The sequence below is a fragment of the Pseudopipra pipra genome, chromosome 9 (genome assembly GCF_036250125.1).
Source record: "Pseudopipra pipra isolate bDixPip1 chromosome 9, bDixPip1.hap1, whole genome shotgun sequence".
Taxonomy (NCBI): Eukaryota; Metazoa; Chordata; class Aves; order Passeriformes; family Pipridae; genus Pseudopipra; species Pseudopipra pipra.
In genome coordinates, this window is record NC_087557.1 from 28,779,597 (window position 1) to 28,801,080 (window position 21,484).

Sequence of the window (21,484 nt, forward strand, 5' to 3'; positions counted from 1 at the left end):
GGATTGGAGTATCTAAGAATGGTCAGAGGGTGTAAAATTAGATGTTGTGGTACTCAGTGAGGTAATAGCATTCAGACAAAAGGAAATGCAGTAAGACCAGATGAAACTTGACCAGTGACATTTGTGGTGAATGCTGAATAACTAAGAATGAGAAATTTAAAATATCAGGATTTAATGTCTTGGAACATTAATATCTGAAGTTAGATTTTCTAGCCATAAAGTTGTGGGAGCCCCAACAGACCTAAGGTTTAAACCAATTAAATCTATTTTCCAGCACTGTGGGATTAGTTACATGTGCAGAAGCAAGGAAATTGCAGATAAATATTCTGATTGCTCACATACTCCGTTTTGGATTTAATGAAAAAACTACCAAAAAAAATCTAATGAAAAAGGAAGGGCATCATTAATTTTGGCATCTAAAATCAAATGATAAACGATCAGCTGATTAGTGATGTGCATTTTGTTCCTTTAACTTCTTCAGTAATGTGTGAATGTCGCATTATATAACACTTAAAATGAATAAACCTGGAAATGAAATAAGTTAGGATGCATCTTTGTGTTCCTCCCCTGACTGGTGGACAACTTGTGTCATTAATCTGTGTAGTGGTGTTAATTTAAACAAACAGCTTTATTTTTGAGATTTATGGCTGGAAGACTTCAAGGATCACTGAGGAAATCTTAGGCACCGGGATAATTTTTTATGACTCATGGTGGCTGGAACAGGTCCTAAACTCTCATAACTTTTAATGACTGTACAAACTACTGCAGACCCAAATATTCTGACAGAGAATGTGGGCACAATGAAAGATGGTTGGTAATGTGGGCACAGGACAGTGGGGTGTTCTGTCCTGTGCAGATTCCTTCTTGTAACTGCTGTTTAAGCAGCACTGGAGTAGAGATAAAAACTGATAACTACTACCTAAAAATGAAAACCTTTGAGAAAAATAGTGGAAAATACCAAAAACAGATGAAACAGTAAGAGTAACATTCCCACACCTGTTATACACACTTTTTGAATACCATAAATGTTGGAGCATCTAGGATCTATTTTTAGTAATAACTGAGTATGATTCTGGTTCTAAATGAATTTAAGGAAAACTCAACTTTGCCTGGCCCTTCTAAAGGGTCTTGGGGTGCATTATTTAATCTCACTGCTGTCTCTGGCAGCTTCCCTGCACCAGCAGCAAAACTGAGGGTGAGAACTTGATTTTCGTATCCCGCTCAAGACTTGCACATCTGGCACCTAAGGAAGTTTCTTGATGGCTGTCAGCTACAAAGATGCAGTATTTGGTCCCACACACATCAACAAGAGCATTAACAGGCTGGGTTTGGTGACACCAGACTTGACTCAAGTAAAAGTTGAGGGATCCTGAGTTTGCAAATAGAGGAACTGATACACAAAGGCTCTGGGAAGGAATAATAATTTAAGAAATTACATTTATATTTTTCTTACTGTTCCTGTTCACATTTAATTGTGTTTCTGGATTTCTCTTGCTCTCCTTTAAATCAGTTATGGTTATCTTCATATGAAGGAGGACCAGAATTCCACAGTTGGTTTTGTTTGGTGCAGGTAGCTAGATATGCTGGCATAGAACCAAGTACCTGGAGAGGAGATTATGTCTTTGTTATGTCTTAAACAAAAAAAATCAAGCTCAATTTGAATGTTTTTGGGGTTTATACTGCTTTTGCTTGTTTCTTGCATGCAAATCAGTAAAATATGTATTAAGGGAACCAGAGGTTTGGAATAATTTCTGACATGTGACAATCTCTCTATATTTGATGGACTAAAGGATGGAAAACTGTGCTAGGTTAACAAGTGTGTCACATTTCTTCCATCAAAGTGTTCTGGATCAGCTCTGATAGAGTAGCTAGGAGTGGTTTCTTTTAAGTTTAAGAAAGCCACAAATAGGATATATTTGCAATTCCATATCTAGCACTTTTAGTTTTTAATATAGATTCATGTCCAAATGTGTTTTCATCTAAGCTTTATTAGACAGAGATTGTGTGAATTTTTCGTAGGAATTTTCTTGTGCATATGCTCATTCAATGATGCATTTTCATTATGAAACACATAAAGCTTTTTTAAGCAAAAATAAAAGCACAGAAAATCCAAATCAGTTCAATTACACTTGCAGATTAAAATAAAACTGTAATATATATCTATTGTATTGAAATGCTAACTCTATGAATTTTTGATCTGCTTTAAAAATGTAAATCTTGAATTTGATTAGGTTTGCTCTGGAGTAATCTACACTGAATAAATCTGTCTTCCTTTCATGTGATTTGTCAGTGTTTGTAGTAGGTTTGTACACACAGCTTTCACCATCATTTTCTAGGCAGTAAAAGCAGCCATGCAGAAAAGCCACCCATAAATGTCAGAAAACAGAGATATTTTGTTGCATTCCAAGGGCTTTGAAGGTCAAGTTCAATTCAGTTAGCTCACCCAGCGTGAGAGGAGCATGGTATGATGATAGAATGTGTGTTTGGGTAGGATATATATGTTACTGTCCCTCTACTGTTCTATCAGGAAAACAGATCAGTGAGAGATTAAACTTTACTGCTTGGAAGAATTTCTTTTGGAAAACTATCAATTTTTTATGATTTCCTCTAGCTCCTATTGAGATGCTCTGCAGAAATAATGAATCCAAAGAATTTACAGCTTTTATCACAATGGAAATTCACTCCTGATTGTGGCTTTTGGGTGCTGTTCCACTGCAGGTGTCCCATTCAACTGTATGCATTCACAAAATAGCTTTCGGATCATGGATTTTGTTGTAAAGGTGAAATGGTATTTTGTTTCTTTCTGATGAAAACTAGTTCACAGAAAATTATTTTCCTAATTCCTAGAAGAGAGAGGCCAGCACAAAAGGCAGAGTTTTTCCACTGTGGATTTGTCAGAACAGCCAAGGAGTCTGTTCTGCAGATTCCCACCAGGCCTTTCCATGAGCTCAGTGCTTTGTGGATACCTCCCCCCTACCCTGCCCCCCTTCTTTTTTTTTTCTTCTTTTTATAAAGAGAAGACATGATCAATAAAGCTCATAATTAAATTGAGGCCACTACCTTGATCAGTGCTTTTATTGAGTTTCAGTGCCCTGATTTAAGGAGTTCCCTAGTCAACTGAGGGATATGTCATCAGCTGCTTGAGCAGTTTGTGTGAGCAGTCATTATGTTTTGTAGCTATAATGCTGCATATTCTTTTCTATCTGGAGAGTCTCCCTTGTGGCAACTTCTGATAACCTCTTGCACGTGTTATCCAAGGGTGAATAATGAACAGACTCCTACCTGTAGAAGCAATACAATTGTACTGAACGGGCAAGAAATTTCATTTAAGTTCCTGCTGGTTCACAACACTTTCCTGTGATTGTATGAGCAGACGTGAGTAAAGCGGGGTCAGATCATGCCAGTACTTGAAAGAAAAGTCTCTGCCAAAAATTTACAGGCCATTTGTCCCTCTCTGTTGGTACAGACACTGCACTGCTCAGTGCAGCCCCTCCTACGAATAAGATTTAAAATGTAGGCCTGCCTTCTGTTTTGCTTTGGGATCATAAAATGGTTGGATGTGCTGCTATGAGCATGCAGTGCTTAACATACTTGATCTGCATCCTGGATGAACAGCTCTGTTCTGTAGTGCTGTGATAATAATCTGACTGTGAATGTTTACCACAAGAGTGCCTTGCTGGGCTCTGCGTGCCTTCATACAAACACACCCCAAACCCCCACCCTGTTCAGTTTATCTCCTGCAGATGGCACATTGCTCTTGGGCTGGAAGGTGGACTTGGTAGGAAGAATGAACCCTGGATATGACCATCCCAGCAAATCCCACATCCTTCACACGCCTCCATCCGCTCAAAGATTTGCCTCCCTGAAGGGTTGTAAGCCACAGAAATAGTTTAAAGTCTACATCTGAATCTTGACTTTGAAGATCTCTTCAGAGGTGACGCTGCCATGCTGGTGTCCTCCTTTATTTTTTTATTTCCCTTCCCCAAAGCCCCTATTTCTAAGCTTCCAATAAAGAAAGCAGCGTACAGAAAGAAACAAGAATTAAGCTGAGAAAGTGTTTTTTTCACGCTAAAAGTAGGCTGCTCCCAGCTATATGGCAAAAAATTTAAAATTCCCGTTACAAAATAGCTGGTCTCAGCCTAGACTTCTCTGTAATTTGCTTTTTATTGGCTATAAATGATTAAGCCTATTGAAATGTTACTTAATGTGCCAGAAGCAGACAATGCTTGGAGGCATTGAATAATACATTTTGCTTTTCTGATGACGTATGTGGCAGCTATGTATGGATGAAGTAGGCTAGAACAGGTTTATCCGAAGTAAACAGGGAGATTTCCATGTCTGGTGGAAAACAGACAAATTGCCAAAATGATTTAGAGCCAGATTTACTTGCTTTGTGTAAAAGGCCATCCATGGAGGCTGCTCTTGTCTCCTGCCAACCCAGGACAACATTCCTACAGCTGTGTTGGAGAGTCTCTTGGTTAAGTGTAAAAGAAAAAAAAAAGAAAAGAAAGAAACTACAAAAGATCTCCTGCAGCCTGGCTGAAGTGCATAATCTCTGCTTGAGAACAGCTTTTTTCTAATTGACAGTGGCCCTCCTTTTTGTTTAGGAAGACCAGTTTGTAAAAACTTGTCTTTCTTCTCTCTGAACTTGGACCTTTGCCTGGTGACCATGAGGGAGATCTGTATCTTTTTATATTTAAGAGCAAAGCCAGCCATTCAGGCAGACCTTGAAAGAGGCTCCTCACACCAAACAGTGTTTGCATCCCTGCCTCTGGAGTAAAAGGCATTGATCTGCACTGTGTTAGGGTGCACTGGTTGTCAGAGGGTGCCTAACACAAGACTAAAATCAGTAGTGACCACCTGCTTCTGTTTTCCTTTCCGTGCTTGTAAACAGCAGGTGAGCTGCACACACTGGCAGAGAGCATCCAGAGCAACTTTCCAAAAGTGCAGTCCTCCCAAAGAATAGTGTGGGATGAAGCTGGTGAGAAGAGCCAGAGCAAGATTCCTGCCAAGTAACAGACTGGCCAAGATCTCTTTAGTCCTGCAGTGTCGAATGGCCTTCAGAGGGAAACTGCGGCACGGTGTCAGTGTTTGTTCCCTTCAAGTCCAGCCTGGCAGTCAGGGATCTTGACAGAAGAGAATTCAATGCAGAAAGTTTGGGTTTGTCCAGATGGTGGTAGGCAATTACACTTCATTTGTGGGAATTTCTGGTTATGCAGTTTTTTGCTCTGTGGCATAAACTTTCCCCTGCAGGCAGAAGTGAGCTGCAGGCAAGCGAAGGTTTCCAGCAAAAGGCATTTTCTTCACAGATGTGCAGCCTGAGAATGTGGGGTTGTTGTGACATTTTATTTACTTTCATTTCTTCTGCCCTTAGGCTGCTGTCATGTGTTTAATTTTATTTGTCTGATTATTATTTTCTTTCTTATCTGGAAGTTAGTACTTCCAGAGGTTACATCCCAGTGTAGTATTTACTAAACACGCGGGTATGTGATTAACATCCATTCCTCCTGTTGTGTACCGAACACATTAATGGCTTTGCTGCCATGAGCAGAAATTGAATTTATCTCACTTTTGCTTTAGAAGCTGTAACATTCTCTTTCCTGTGAGTTTTTGAAACAAGAAATTGAGTATTTCTGGTATTTCATTTGAAACAGCAGAGATGCAATAGGCTTGTAATAATTACATCTTTTTTTAAAATATGGTGATCTGCAGACCAGAGGTCTGCTGGTATTTTATTGTCTTGTAAGAATCTTTCTTGATGCATTTGTGGAGCTTCTTTTGTTGTTGCTTTTCTACTGGTTTATGCATTTTTAAGTCAATTTCTGGTTGAAAGAATCAACTTTTTGAAAGGAATTTTTCATGAAAATGTTGGCAGCTGTAGAGTGTCTACAAGAATGCTTGTGAAACCCCCTCAATTAGAGATTCAGTCTTAGGATGTTGCCAATCATGAATCTTTATCCATTTCTGTAGAGGAGAGAGAGACATCATCTAAGTGAGCTCTACCTGGCAGGATAAGAGTTAATACTCACATAAGGGTGTTTTTTTTCCTTTGAACTTTTTCTCAGCAGGTGAAAAATAGCTACAATCAGGTACTACTTCAATAAGTAGTAACAACCAACTGCCAGGTTGAAAGATCACAAATTCTTGTACCAGCAGTTCTATTATAGGGAAGCGGACGTCGGGCTGTGTGTGTGTCTGAAACCTTGCCAAGGTATTGATAAGAAGAGCTGGGCAATAATCCAGCACCAGGAAAGAAAAAAAAAAAATCACCATTTGAGAGCTGTACTGCAGAGCCTTCTTTTTTTTTTTCCTTTTTAATACTACTTCATCATGTAGAGACTACAGCAGTGTTTGTATAATATGCATCTACAGCTGCTGATGAAGTTCACCCTGTTTGTGAAGGACATCAGTGAATCAGTAACTGCAGTTTTAGATTAAATATTCTTAACAGATCTTACAGAATGGAAAATCAACAAACTTATTTGAAGTGTGCCTTTCTGCATGGGGATCTTTTAAAATTGCTGGACAGCTTTCAGCTGCAGTATAAAATGAAGTAGCAGACTGGCCAAAGGCATGCCTTGCTCAGAAGTTGAGATTGCCTTGGTGGTGCTGTGACTCTGTGGTTTGTGAAGATTGGAGCTGTGCTGCTGATGTGTTTGTGCCTTGTTGAGTAGAGGCTGTTTGCATGGGGAACCCTAGGCCAGAAGTAGATTCCTGAAGTACGTACAAATTCAGCTTTGAGTGAGCATGAAATGAATAGCAGAAACAGTCACTGTGTAGGATATGGAGAACTCAAAGTGCTGGAAAGCCTGAAGGGATAAGAATATCTCCAGCCAAATAAATGCTTCTTCTTATCAGGCTTCGAGTTTAGGGCAAGAGGGAATAGTGATGCAGAATAATTCCTGAAATCTGGCAATGCTTTGCAGTTTGAAGGGCTCAGAATCACTGGGGCTTTTCAAATGTAGTAACTTCTTATGCACAATAGCATATGGGAGGCCTTCAAAATACTTCAGCAGTTACTCCTTGAAACTTGGAAGTTCTTCATTTTACATAATTTCATATTATTACCTAAATATGTGTTCTGTTTCGGATGAGAATGCTCTATGTAATAAAGTTATGTAGTTACCTGAGACTAGTAATATTTTACATATAGGAGGATTATCTCCTGTATAAGGCTTTAAATACAGACTGCTGCTGCCACAGCAATTATTTGGACACTACTGTGCTGAATCCTGTTTTTGTTCATTGCTCAGCTCTTACCCCAGTAAGCCCGAGCACAATCTGCAGATTTTTGGCTTTAATGAAAGACATGTTTGAATAAGTTTTCTTTTGCTGTGCAAAACGCTACGCTGAGCTGCTGCGAACGTAGACCCACCACCACTGCCTTGTGAATCGTGGTGAAAACTGAGTTATGTAATAAGTTTTCAACAAATGACAGCAATAAAAGAAGTACTACAAGCTGTGTTCTTGAGAGCCCTTCAGCTGCCTTAGCTATAAAAAAGGCCAGAGCCCCTGCAGAGAAGGCATGCAAGTAATGTGTCTTCTATTCATGCCTGCTCAAACATCGTAGTCCTCAAACACAGTCCTAGTTCAGGGTACATTCTTAGAAGAAACACTTTTCAGGATAAAACTCATGTTTCTTTCATTGTAACCCATCTATCTATTTTTAGGTATGCTGCATTACTTGCCTTCTTCCTCACTGAACTTTATTTTTGCTCTTACTGCTCAACTTCCTGGCTGCTTATATTCCAGTTTAGCAAAGATGTCCTTTTCCAGAAAAAAAAAATAAGGAATTTTGCTTCAATCTTAATTTTACTGGGTTTTCAACCTGAACCAGATCTTCTAATATCACCCCTACCTGCTTTGTTCTCTTCTCCTGAGATAGAAACACTGACAGCCATCTCCTGTGGAGCCTTTGAACATACTCAGGTTAACTTTCACTTCTGGAGGAGAAGAAAGTAAATCTTCAGCTACCGATTTTATGCAAATGATGTTCGACACACGGCTGTTTCTAGAAGGATCTTTGCTATATAGTCTTACTCCCTCTTTGAAAACTTCTAGGACCCCTGCCTCAGTATCCCTCCAGGAGCCCTGTTAAAGGGAGTTTCAGGACAAAAGAAATAGCTGGAAGGCGTATTTATTTCCAATACCAGTGAAATCAGTAAGATACACTGAACTGGAGTGCTGAAAGAATTTCATTTTATGCTCTGTTGTAATAGAAAGCAGCATTTGAAGGGGATGCTCAAGACTGTAAAAGAGAAAATTAAATAAAACTATTTTTTACATATAGTGGCCTACGAAATGAAACAAATTCAGTAAGTGTAGCCATCACTGTTTCCAATTGGTATTATATTGAGTTAAAACCCAAAACCCTGCATCAGCCCTACAATAAAAGTAGTATAATGTGCTGAGATATTAAAAGAGTGATTGAGTTATTCAGTGTGCTCGTAAAGGTAGGTATTGTGAAAATAATACAATATTACTGCATATTGTGTCATCTAAGAGATGCAGAGCCCTCGTGTAAGTCTTTACCTTTGATTTGTCCTTCTGAGCGTGGTGTTGCCATGTGTCTATAAAAATAACAGAAAGAATGAATACCGTAAAAAAAATCAATTTCTGAAAAAAAAGGTTCATTTGCAATTACTGTTTGAGGCATGGAACTTCCCTGGCTCCAAGGGTTCTTTCCTGGAATCTTCCATAATATTGTGTTCAGCTTTGTCATTAACAGACTCAGGCAGCGGTAATAGAAACAATAAACCTGTGAAAAACCATAGTTCTAGGATGAAAGCTTAGGAGTAGCTTCTGTTGAGTTCTTTGTGATCTTAGGGAAGTTGCTTGCAGCCTCAGTTTATGCATCTGTGAAATGGGTTTTTACTGTTAAACTCACTAGGATGGGCATTTGTTCCTGCTTGTGAAGTGGTTTGACAGTCTCTGCCACATAATACATTCCAAGTGGCAGGGTGTGGTGTTGGGCTAGAAAGTAGAATAAAGATGCTTGGTACAGATCTGAGTAAAATTTACAACTTAAGAAACTATCTTATGCTGAAAATATTTCCTTCCTCCCTTTCTCCTAGACATCTGTATACAACACCAAAAAAGTGTTTGTATCGTATTATTCTATCAGGCATTATTGAACTATAAAAAAATGATCTTGTCATCTCACACTTCTTAACAGATTATGAAAGAAAAATGACTAAAACTTGTTCAGACTGTCAAGTTCCTGCCAAACTGAAGCTAATGAATCACCCTTGCATTGGTAAATAGCCAAAACTAGATGATATGAAGGTTATCAATAATATTAGGGACCATGTTGCCAAATATATATTTATACCCATAAAAGCACTGTTATTGTTTTATTTTCATGAGGTTTTTAATTAAATCCTAACCAGCCTAGTAATATGAAACTTCCTGGTTTTATTTTTCAGTTCTTATTTTAACAACATAGATATAAATTGAAGCCTTAGAAGTGTGAGTCATTCCTACTGCTTATTGATTTTGATATACATGCTAGACAGAATGAGCTTGGTGCCTGAGAAATGACTGAAACCAAAACTGAGATGATGTTATTGTGAGGATTGAGTAAAAAGAGTTAAAAGAAACTGTTTAGTTCCAGTGTGTGTCTTTGGCCCAGCGAGGTCCCAGGTGTTGCAGTACATGTACTCTGATCTTGTGTGTCCACTTCTACCACCTTTTTTTCTTTTTTTTTAAACCATAAATGAGCTAGTACTTAGTCTAATTAACACAACTCCTTCACTCTTCTGCTGTAGGATCCTGTATCCATAAGAATGGTAATTTTTTTCTTGCTGCTGTCATCTAAGCTTGTCATGTGCTATAGCAAATGAAATAAAATGTTACAAAAGCTAATATACCATGCAAGTCATCCAGCTAAGAAACTCTTTAACATATGTCTTATTGTGCACTCCTCACTGAATATGTTTAGAAGATGTTTACAACTGAATATGTATTTTTTATGTAAATGTTATCAATATCAAAATATCTACATTAAATTAACCGGAAAAATATAAAGATTGATTGAGCTTTATGTATTTCCATGTTAGAGAAACAGTTCTTTTGTTAAGAGACTGTTTGCATTCATGAGAACTGAAAATTAAGAAGGAATAAGGCTTGTTTCTGTGCAGACTTGCTAATGAGTGTTGGTTTAGCTCTCCCAAATGGTACAATGTGTAAGTATTTAAAATGTTGATGTGGACAAATTTTGAGACAAATTACAGTTTGTTATTCATCGCTGTATACAGCTTCATACTTCTTTGTCATATCCTAATGTCGTGCAGAATTCCTGGAGTCTCAAATGCTAAATTTTTATCAGAGGACCAATAATGAAATCACTTCATCTACAGAAAAGAAAATTTTAAAAGAAACACTTAAAGACAGATAGCACCTGGTTTTGGTTTTGCGTGTTGTTTTTTGGTTTGTTTGTTTTGTGTGGTTTGTTTTCTTTTTTAAATGAGCAGATAAAAGAGAGAAGAGCTTAAGGGAAACAGATTACTTTTAGAAGTGCCTCTTGGCCACTGAGCAGACTGCCCTACTTGATGCTTAGGAAGGCTAAAATTATGAAAAGTATGTGCTTTTGTGTTTTTCAATATTTTTACAGTGAAATTTATAGAGCCACTGAAATGCCAATTTGCAGTAATCTTTCCTACTTAAAATGCATATTGTTGGATCTCATGCCTTCAACAAAAATTATAGGGGAACTCAATACTTAACACAAACTTCCTTTTTACAAGTTGATAAATAATCATTGTGTTTGCATATGGCAAGATTTTTTATTTTTCCAAAACAATTTTAACAGATGCCGAAATTCCTTTCTGTTGTAAAAATTGGTTTCTCTCATTGGAATGTTCTCGTTAGTGCAGATTCTTTCTGGCTGAGCAACACACAAAGAAAAATCTCTGCTGTTTTCCTTTTCAAACAATATTTTCTTACCTAAAAAAAAAAACAAAAGAAGGCCACGTTTTTTTCTTTCATCTGGTAGTACAGTGTATTTAAAGAGAGGAAATATAAAAATCAAGTGGCATCCTAACGAAGGCCAGGAAATATAGCTACACAATCTGAATTCTTCTCAGGGCAAAGGCTATTTAGAACAGCTCCCTCTGAGAAGCACATAAAGATGATTGCAATGTTTTCAAGTTCAGAACAGATCTGCACAAAATAAAGGAAGTAAAAGGTGGCATTCAATAAACCAGGAAGATGGGATATGTGGAAATGAGGTAGTAGCATCATGCAGGGCAGTAATTCTGCTTCCTGCTGTGGATGTTTTGATTGAAACATGCTCATGTAGTGGAATGAGACTCTAGATCCCCCTTTAAATATTTGCAATATTTTAATTCTGATTTGCAATAAATAATATGACTAATCCGTGCTTCTTCTCATTGCTTTATGATTATCACTTGCGCTGCACATCTTGGCTGCTCTTAGCACTTACAAGGCTCTGATATATAGCTAAATGTTTCTGACTCCATCTGGTACAAAGAGAAGTGACACAGAAGTGCTCCCTAGCCAGTTTATTGCAATTTAATGTAAATCTGTTATAATGCAGATGATGAAAAGTGCAGTGGCTTCCATGAATTCTGGAAGCTGCGATTGGGTTGTGGCTGCTGCGCTGCCCTCTGAAGATTTGCTGGGTTTAATTTTACATTGCACAGCCATTAGCTGGCTGAGGTTCCTCACTGAATCACGTTGCCACAATACTTCTTCATTCTCCTCTTCCTTTTCTCCTCGCAGTGACCTCATTCACCCAAGTTTTTCATCCCAGTCTCTCATTGCTTTTATTGTATAAATTGTAGCCTCCCAGTACATCGAAACATAAGAGCCGTGCAGTTGACCCCTGTAATGGACTATTTTGTTAACTCTTGTATGGGGGGAATACAGTAACATCCCTTCAAATTTGCTGTATGTTCTTTATCATTCTGAACATGAGCCAGAGTGTGCCCAGGTGGCCAAGAAGGCCAATGACATCCTGGCCTGGATCAGGAACAGCGTGGCAGCAGGAGCAGGGAAGTGATTCTTCCCCTGGACTCAGCGCTGGTGAGGCCACCCCTGGAGTGCTGTGTCCAGTTCTGGGCCCTCAGCTCAGGAAGGACATGGAGGGGCTGGAGCAGGTCCAGAGAAGGGCAGCGAGGCTGGGGAAGGGACTGGAGCACAAGAGCTGTGAGGAGAGGCTGAGGGAGCTGGGGCTGTTCAGCCTGGAGAAGAGGAGGCTCAGGGAAGACCTCCTCACTCTCTACAGCTCCCTGACAGGAGGGGGGAGCCGAGTGGGAGTCGGGCTCTTCTCCCAGGAACCAGCAGTAGGACAAGAGGGCTGGGTCTTCAGCTGTGCCAGGGGAGGTTTAGGTTGGATATCAGGAAGAAATTTTTTACAGAGAGCAATCGAACATTGGAATGGGCTGCCCAGGGAGGGGTGGATTCTCTGTCCCTGGTGGTGTTTAAGATAAGACTGGATGTGGCATCAGTGCCACGGGCTGGGAACCACGGTGGGGTTGGATCAAGGGTTGAACTTGATTTCGGAGGGCTTTTCCAGCATGGTCCATTCTATTGTTCTGTGATTCTCACTGTTGTCTTTGGACACTCTGGACACTTCTGTGTCCAGAAACAGAAGCAAAGCATGGCAGCAGTGCCTACAGGCCTTGTGTGTGGGCACAGGTCTTCTGTGCTCATGTTCAGTGAAACTTTGTCTCTGTCTTTCCCAATATGACCTCTGTGTAAATATCGTCATTTCTTCTGTGCTGCATTTTGAATTTTAGTGTCTGCAGACTGTCAAATGAACCTCCAGGCAAAGAACACATTCATCTTACATGGTTGCAGTCAGAGTTCTTCTGCTGTCATGTAAAAAAAGTGGTCTTAAATGTGCACTGTGCTGCTTAGTCTGATATTTGTAGGTGGGCATTGGGTGATCAGATTCTGTCACCCAGCATTGAGTGTTATTATACACTTACGTAGACCCTTAGGCAAATAATTATTTCCCCTCTATTTTCTGTATATTTTACTGTATACAGGGATAGAATTACATTCAGTAGGGTAATTAAACTGTGGCAAATTAGGTAAACCTGGAATGTAATTAAAGTACAGTAAAAACACCTGTAAATGAAAATTGTTTCATTCCCTCAGGGAAAATGTAAAAATAATCTTTGTCATGGAGTGCCGTATCTAGAATCTTTACACATGCCAACTAACGTGTTTTGTCCTTAAGTAATTTGTCTAGAAGTAAATGACCACAGTATTTTAAAAAATAACTAAAAATTAGGAGAACATCCTAGTTCTTACAAGTTCTTTTCCTGCAGACTGGGCAGTTACCCAAGGAAGAAGTTGTGATCTTTCTGTGGTTACATTCACCGGTCCAACCAAGTGGATAGGTTAGAGGTAGAAGGCAAAGGCTAAATAGATACAGGCTTCGGGTCTGTTACATTATTAACAATGGAGCTCATCTTGTCCGAGATAATAACGCCCCACTTTGTAAATTCATGAACCTGGAATGAGGCAGAATGTGGTGCTGACTTCGCCAACCGTTTATTCTAAAATATTTAAAGTTAGAGTGTGAGTTCTGTTGCCTGGAATGGTTTAAAATTAATGCATAATAAGTACAATCAATGATCATAGTCTTCCCAATAAACTTTGTGTGCTGGTGCTGTAGGTGGTATTTTCCCTTTGTGTATTTGTCATGTCTGGAACACTGATGATTTGGAATGGGGACTTTGGTGTGGATGTTTACGTAAAATCTTAATTCCAAATACAAATAAAATTTAAAGTTGATATATGTTTTTTGGAACTTAAAAAAACCTCTCTTTTTTTGGTGAGCAAAACAGACTCATTTCCAACCAGTTCTAAAATAAACCCTCAAAACCCTCTGAAATGCAAATTTGTTGAAATAAAACGGTCCAGTCACCTGTCTCCTTGTGCTCCTGCAGCAAGGTGACTGCCAGAGGAATAATTTCACATAAAGCTTTCTCAAGTGTTTTTCCTTCATCCTACAATAGAAGAGATGTATTTTTTTATTAAAACTGACTTTTAATTTTAATAATTTATTTCCTTTCTTCTTTTCATTGCAGAGGAAGTCCATTGTTGCTGTGAGTTTCGTTGCAGCTTTCCTCTGCCTGATCATCGTCCGTCTCACAAATGAAGTAACTTTCCCTTTGATCCTAAACTGCTTTGGACAAACCAGCGTCAAGTGGATCCCATTTTCTAATGGCCAAAGGCATCCTCTGAGAACTCACTATGGATATATAAATGTAAAAACACAAGAGGTAAGACCTGGTATCAAGAGCACAGCAAAATGGACCAGTAGACTTCTTTTTTCTCTGATCTCATATAATGCTTTCCTACCAACCTGCCCAGTGTGAAAACTGAAGCCAGCAGTGTTTCTGAGCAGAGTGGTTATTTTAGAAGTGTGCTACCACTTAAATGAAATTTTTTAAAATTTCTGTTGTGTCTGCAGTGGAGAGAACAGTGAGCTGGCCTCAAAGTCACACTTGGTTGCAGTGAAAACTGAATATTTAAACAAGCAAAAACATTTTTCAGATTAATTTCAATTTCAATCCGTGTAGCTCAAAAGGAGCTTTTCTTGTGTTTGTTGTAATTTTGTCTGGGATTCCCAAGGAAGAAGTAGTTTATTTGTGTTAGTATGGGCATGGAAGAGGAAAAGGGAGGGATTTGTGAAATGAACATATGTGACTGTAGAAAATGTATAAAGCTAGAAGTTTACTGGATTTTTCTGCACTAACACATGGTAGCTATTTCAAAGCCAGGTATCTATTTCCATTCTGTACTTCAAAATGCATTGACCTGTATCTGCTTTGCAAAATACTTACTCTGTGTTAAAAATACCTGTGTGATGAAATTAGGTTTTTCAGGGACAACTGCTTTAAACTGTCTTAGTTGTCAAAATATCTAATGCCACTGGGTTTTGGTGATGGTGGTGCATTTTGCTCAGGCTCTTCCTCTCTCTGTGTAATATTTATAACAGGTGGAAACTTGCAAAATAAGGTAACATAAAAGAGCGACCTCTTTCTAAAAGTTATTTCTGATCAGTCATGAGAAATACTGTCAGACTTCTACTTACTGCTATTTATTTTTCTTTATAAAATTGCAGTTATTAATGAATGAAATTCATTCACACAACAGCTTTTATAGAGAATGAAAATACTTTACCACTTCATGACATTTAGTCCTATAGGTGTATTGGGCAAATTAGTCGTTATTCTACCTTTAGTGGGTTAAATATGAAAATCAGAATGAGAGGGAGGTATAGTTTTTAGGAGGCAGCTTCTTTTAAATTTCTGTAGCTTTTAATTGTTGTCCATGAGAGATGCAGCACTGAGTATTTTGGAGGCCAAAGTACATTATCTACAAAGAAGAACGGACAAGCACCTGAAAGGAAAACTGTCTGGGTGTGAAATGTAGTCCCAGGGAAAGGAATGGGAGGTGCTGTTGAGTTCAGAAGGGCTAAAGCTTCATCCAGCATCTTCATCCCTGTAGAAATGAGAGGGCAGTGTGTTCTGCATGTCCCTGGGGTATTGCCACAGTGCACACATGGAATCTGAATGAGGCAGAGCTGCCACGGTCACTTGATCGGTCTGAACTGATAACTGGAGAGGAGAGGAGCATGCTAATCCATTTTTATCCACCATTGCCTTCATCAGAGGTTAGAAGTAGCTTGTGAGAGCCTTAATTCATTCTTAAATATGATAACACGCTTGGAAGTTCTAACAGTAAATGGAAATGAATGTCCTGAAAGTTGGTGACCGGTATCAATTAGTAAGACATTTGTCTCAATTTAGCTTAGGTCATGAAGGACTCCTTAAACTTGGTAATTTTAATTGTTTTCCCTCTTGTATTTGCAGATTGCATTAAATATTTGCTAATTAAAATGATAATGAAGAAGCTGAACATGGCTTGCTTATTGTGAATGCACTGACTCCTGACTTAATTATTCCCCGTGCGAGGGAAGTTTTGTTGTGCTGCCCCTGTACAGAGCTCATGTTCTTAACACACACTCATGGCTTTCTCAGACCATGATTTTTGAAACACAGATTGCTTTGTAGAATAAGCATTTGTGCATTATTTGTATTAAAATGGCTAGCAAATATCAATTGTTCATAGAGATTAAAAACACAGGTTTCTCATTTCTTTATTGTGTCAAATGCATTGAATGTCTGTTCATTTCATAGAATTAAGTGATATTTTTTAGGGGTTTTGTGCTTCTATAGTATGTAAGGTAACAGAAGGTCCACTCCATGAGTGCAGCTAATGCCCCAAAAAAATGTGGCCAAGTTTTTTGCAAAATGGGACAAATGCCATCCCATCAGTGGGCAAGGACCAAATAGTGAGAAAATGATACAGTAATGAATTATGAGAAAATAAAGTGATGGAAGGGAAGATAAGGAGAGAAGGCTTTTAAAGACACGAATTTTGGCATTTTCTTTTATCTTTTAATGGCAAAATCCTTCTCCACCTGTTGAATGTGTTCATATTCTCCTGGAGTGTCCTTTGAATCCTGTCACCCCTCTGGGTCCTGTGTGTCTTCTGCTGTGTGGTAGCACTTCCTCCTGTTCCTCAACCATGTCCAACAGCCTTCTTCTTTTCTTCATGTTTGTTCTCTGTTCTCCTTTGCCTGTTCCTCTCAGGCTGCAGTCTGAGGTCTGGCTGGAAGCAGCATGCCGGGGCTCTGTAATCCCAACTTGTGATTGTACTTAAATATTACATACACAGGTCAACAACCAGAGTAAATAGGGTAATGTACCACCAACCCAGTCAGTCATCCGAGGAGACAGGGAAGTTAGAAAATCTAGATCAACTGCTACTCTGCCCTTCCTGTCCCTCTGTTGCATACTTACTTTCTGAAGAAAAAGGAGAACCAAACCAAAGGAAAGAAAAAACCCAAAAGTTTATTCTGTAGGAAAAAAATGGGATGAGACTTGAAAAACTTTATGAAATGATGGAAAATCAGTTATTGGCAGTTAAAGCTAAAGTGATCAATCATTTGTAAATGGTGATATGAACATTAGTGTTTATCTCAAGTAAAAAATAGTGATGTGGCTGTTATTAGATATGATCAGAATAATGCTATAAAGACATATTTCAAGGGTGTTTCATGTTTGATTTGACAGTATAATATTGGGGAATTTTTATTATTAAAAAGTCTGAAAAAAATCCAAGGTTCCTATAACAAGATTGTATGGGAGTATTTAATATAAAATGCAAAGAGAGACGTAATTAAGGCTGTACATAATACAGGGCTGTTGCTATGGTTTCCTTGATTTGTAACTATAGCAACAGCTTTGGAAAAACTGACTTTATGTACAGTAAACATACTATATTTGAAATATAAATAGATATGAAGTGTTGTACTATACTGGGCCATTATGTCTAGACAAATCCTAGTTTCACTTTTGAGGTATTTCTGGAATAGATGATTCTTCACCTAGAAAGTTTGCATCCAGGACCTGCCCTCACTCCCCTCAGCAGAAGAGGATCCCACAGCAGCCCTCCACGATGTGATCTCTTTTCCTTGAGATTTGTGGGAGACTATGACTGCCTGTTTTGCAGTATTGCTCTCTTGCTCAGTACAGGAATTTTGGCCTTTCAGTGAAAAGGTGGTGTATAAGCAAGATGACCTTTCTGTCCCTTATTTCCTCCACTTTGTGCCCATGGATTTTTGGTGATAGGTCCCATGAAATCCACCTTTAGGAAACGTCATGCCTATCACGTGTTTGTTACTTTTATCCTATTCCTGGTATTTTTTTTTTCATAGAAAATATTAATTTGATACAACTCCACAGTGGTTACCTGATTGAAACCTATTGCCATTTGAGTAAAATTCACCCCGCACCGCAAGCTGATGTAATGATTCTTTTTGTGTATCAAAAGTGGGCAAGGAGATAAAAAGAAGCAGGGAGAGAAAATATAACCTTCCTCCTTCTTTTATACCACTCCTACTCTACAAAGAGTTCTGGCAAAATTAATGAACATCATGTATTTAAATTGCAGCATTATGACATCAATTTAAAATCCATTAGCAGTTTGAAACTTTATGCTAGGCAAGTCTAATAGTGTTCTTGGATATTTGATTGTGCTTCCTGAAAGGTGAATATTGAATAGATTTTTATTCTACCATCAGTATTAAAATAATATAGCATTTTCCTACATACGTAAAATCTGAAATATAGCTGCAATATCACTTGAAACATAATTATAAGAAGTATATTCAAGTGCTGAACAAAGATTAAAACCGTTCTTGGAAAAGGGTAAGTTCTGAGATGACCTAAAATCCCTACATTAAACTGCAGCTGTGAGATCTAATGGCTTCATCTGAAATGAATTCTGAGGGAGCAAAGAGCCCTTGTGTCATGAACATCGAAGAATCTCACAGCACAGTGATGAGCATGAGATAAAAGGAACATGCATTGTAGCAGTTCAGATTTTTTAAAACCCTGTCCTAACTGAAAAACTCATCAACACACTGTATTAATGTTGAAGAAATAAATTTGGATCATATGATCACATACCATTTTGTCCCATAACCTGAACAGACCTGTATACAAGCATTAATTTCTCACCACTTGTGGCACACACAGCCACATATATGTTTGAATGGACCACCTAAATCTGGTTCCTTTTTCTTCCTTTTTGCCAGAAGTTCTGTGGTAGAACTTGGCTGAAATGAATGGAGGTTTCCACGAGTGAAATATCCCAGATATGAATACAAATAGGAGAAGGCTGCAGGCCTTATACATATTTGTGCAGTCCTTTTTGTAATTTTTTTTTCCATCAGAATAAAGTGCATTTAAAATGACAGCACTTGAAATTTATAGGAAAACTAACATAACATGCAGAAATGTGATGTGCTCTCTGACTGTAAGATGAGGCACATACTATTTCAACATTAGCAAAAGCATAGTTGTCAACATGTTGGAAGTAATCATAGGATGGATCCATATCGACCATGAGAGAGCACATTCTTACAAAACTTGAACAATTAACTTAAACAATGAATAAGGAAAGTGAAAAATGTGATGAATGTTTTAATATTAGTTTCTTTCCAGATATGGGAAGTAGGAAAAATTTTCAAAAAGACTGAAATTTTTATGTGACATACTAAAAATATGTAAAGCTACAACCATCCTGGGAAGGTTTAAGGTTTTGCCTCTGTTAGTAATGGATTAGAACAACACTTACTGTGAAGAGAAACTTGGAGAATAGCTCTGGGCTTCATGTCAGAACAGAAGGTGCCAGACTGTGAACTTGCACTGTGTGTTCAGCCGACTCCAGAGGTGCTGTTTTCATACTCTTGTTGGGAAAAACTGGGTCCTAGAGAGACTAAAAAGCTACATGAACTCACTGTGACAGAAAGTTGCTTTAGTATTTAATTTCTGACACATGGATGACTTCTATCCTGTCTTTTCCTTTGGGATCCCATTCGTTGTTACAGCTTAAGAATTCATAGGATATTTTGTTAAGAAAAGGTCATTTGTTTCATAGTGATTTATCATTTATATCTCTTCTGAGACAAGTTTTATATCAGTTGCACAGTTACATCATTTCAGCCTTAGAAATCATGTAATAACAGTAATAATAATGAAAGGACAACTAAACATGCCATATATTCTCCTGGATATTTTTCTGCTTCTGCTTCTTTAATTTTCAGGAGCAACTCTCCTTGTAGGTATTGCAGAAGGATTGGTTAAATAACATTTTAAATGACAATCACATTCTGAGAGACATCCATGTGGTGGGTTGTTGGTTCCTGTCCCCCCACCCCTCTGTGTTTGCCAACTGTACCAGAGCTCCCATTCCTGGCTCTGGGAGCCATAGGCACCCACTTGGAAAAAAAATTCCTGCCAAAGACTTTAACCACCAAATGAACAACTCCAGGAGCATATCTTATATTATAGAAATAGATCTCAATAAACAAATTATCACCAGAGTCCCCACTGCTCTCTTCCTCTTTCCAGCCCCCTTTTTGCCTGGAAGAAGAGAGAGTGTTTAGAATAAGCTGCAAGGTCCACTTGAAACCACTCAGGCTGTTCTGAACCTACAGGAGGGAAGGCAGCACAGATGATGTGTGTCCTCAGTGGAGTAAATCCTGCCAACTCAGCCATTTTCCCTCTGTATATATGGAATTAGCTTAGGTTTTTAAAGCTGCCCCAACTCTGCTGGTATCTCACGAGGAAAAAGTCAAGTGCCAGGATAAATATATCGAGTATTCTATACAGAGGAATTAAATCTGCTCCACACAGAGCCTCAATGTGATGAGTCAAGCAGTGCTGCCTGTGTGGCAGCTCTGCCTTTTTTTTTAAAAAAAAGAAAAAAAGACTAAGGAACTTGAGCAGAGATTACTATCAGCCAGTGAGCTGTGCCATCAAAACTCAATCCCTAAAGAATCTGTGTTGGTAGAAATAAATGTCTGCGATGCAGTCAGTCATGGGCTGGATTGATCTGCTGAATGGAGCTTATAGGTTATATTGCAAGAGGTGCCTGGTATCAAAGATTTGCCATCTACCTTGGTTATAGGTAATTTGCAGAGATTTCTCACCTTCTTGAGGATTTTTTTACTGCTACTGAAAGGCAGGTTTACATCAGCTAGTGTTAGTCTCCCTAGAGAAGGTGCTTGTTGTGTTTTCCATGTGAGGAGTGTGAACAATGCCTCTCCAAATGAGAGGCACACCACCTGGAAAATTGACTGGAGACCACCTGGAAAACAGAGAAAAAGCTGAGTGTTGCAGTTAGCTAGTAAAATTTTGTTTTAGTTAACGGCAGATGGACCAGAAAAAGTGAATTGAGTATTCTGTGGACTGGTAAAGAAAAGAACAGAGAAGTTTGGTGCAATGGCATTTGAATGATACCAATCCACTGAGGAAGTTAGGAAAGATGGGCTTACTCTTGTAACGAGCAGATGAGAGTGAGAATTCTGTTACCACGACATGATTTCAGCTTTAGTCAATAATAGTTGCCAAATAAAGGATGGGCTGATCTGTATTAGTGGCAGGCAGGGTGTTTTCTTGGTGTTCCAGTTCATCCACTGGGAGACCAGTGCCCTCTCATTTACATATCTTCCCACTATTGCCGTTTAAAAATTAAGATGCCTTCATCAAAAGAAGCCCAGTGACACCCTCCTGAGCTTATACCTGGAGTCCTTTTCTCACGGAGACTCAAGGTATCCTTTGCAGCAAGGTGTTGCTACTTTTGGATGTGATGATGGCTGCTAAGGTACGCTTTGCACCGGTCTGTAAAATACACCACAGAGTAAAAAGAGCTGGTGAAAATGGAATTTTGCTCCTATAATTGTTTCTGTGCGAGGCCTTTCTGCTGGCTGTGGCAATCAGTGAGTTCAGCTCTTTGAGCTCTTGCCCAGCAGAGCTGTTCTGGCAGAGATGCACAGCACTGAGCTGACCCAAGGCTATTAATAGTTCCCTGCAGGGAAGCAGCGCTCCAGCCACACACGCGCAGTCACACGGACGCGCGTGGGTGCACA

General features: G+C 38.8%; 1 protein-coding gene across 2 annotated transcripts in view; it reads left to right on the forward strand.

Moving 5' to 3' along the window:
* ST6GALNAC3 (ST6 N-acetylgalactosaminide alpha-2,6-sialyltransferase 3) overlaps window positions 1-21,484 on the forward strand; it is a 218,203-nt gene that overhangs the window by 84,166 nt on the left and 112,553 nt on the right. For both annotated transcript variants that reach the window (XM_064665568.1, XM_064665570.1), the window contains exon 2: window positions 14,064-14,258. In XM_064665568.1, the coding sequence (XP_064521638.1) occupies window positions 14,064-14,258 (195 nt within the window). The remainder of the gene's footprint in view (window positions 1-14,063; window positions 14,259-21,484) is intronic.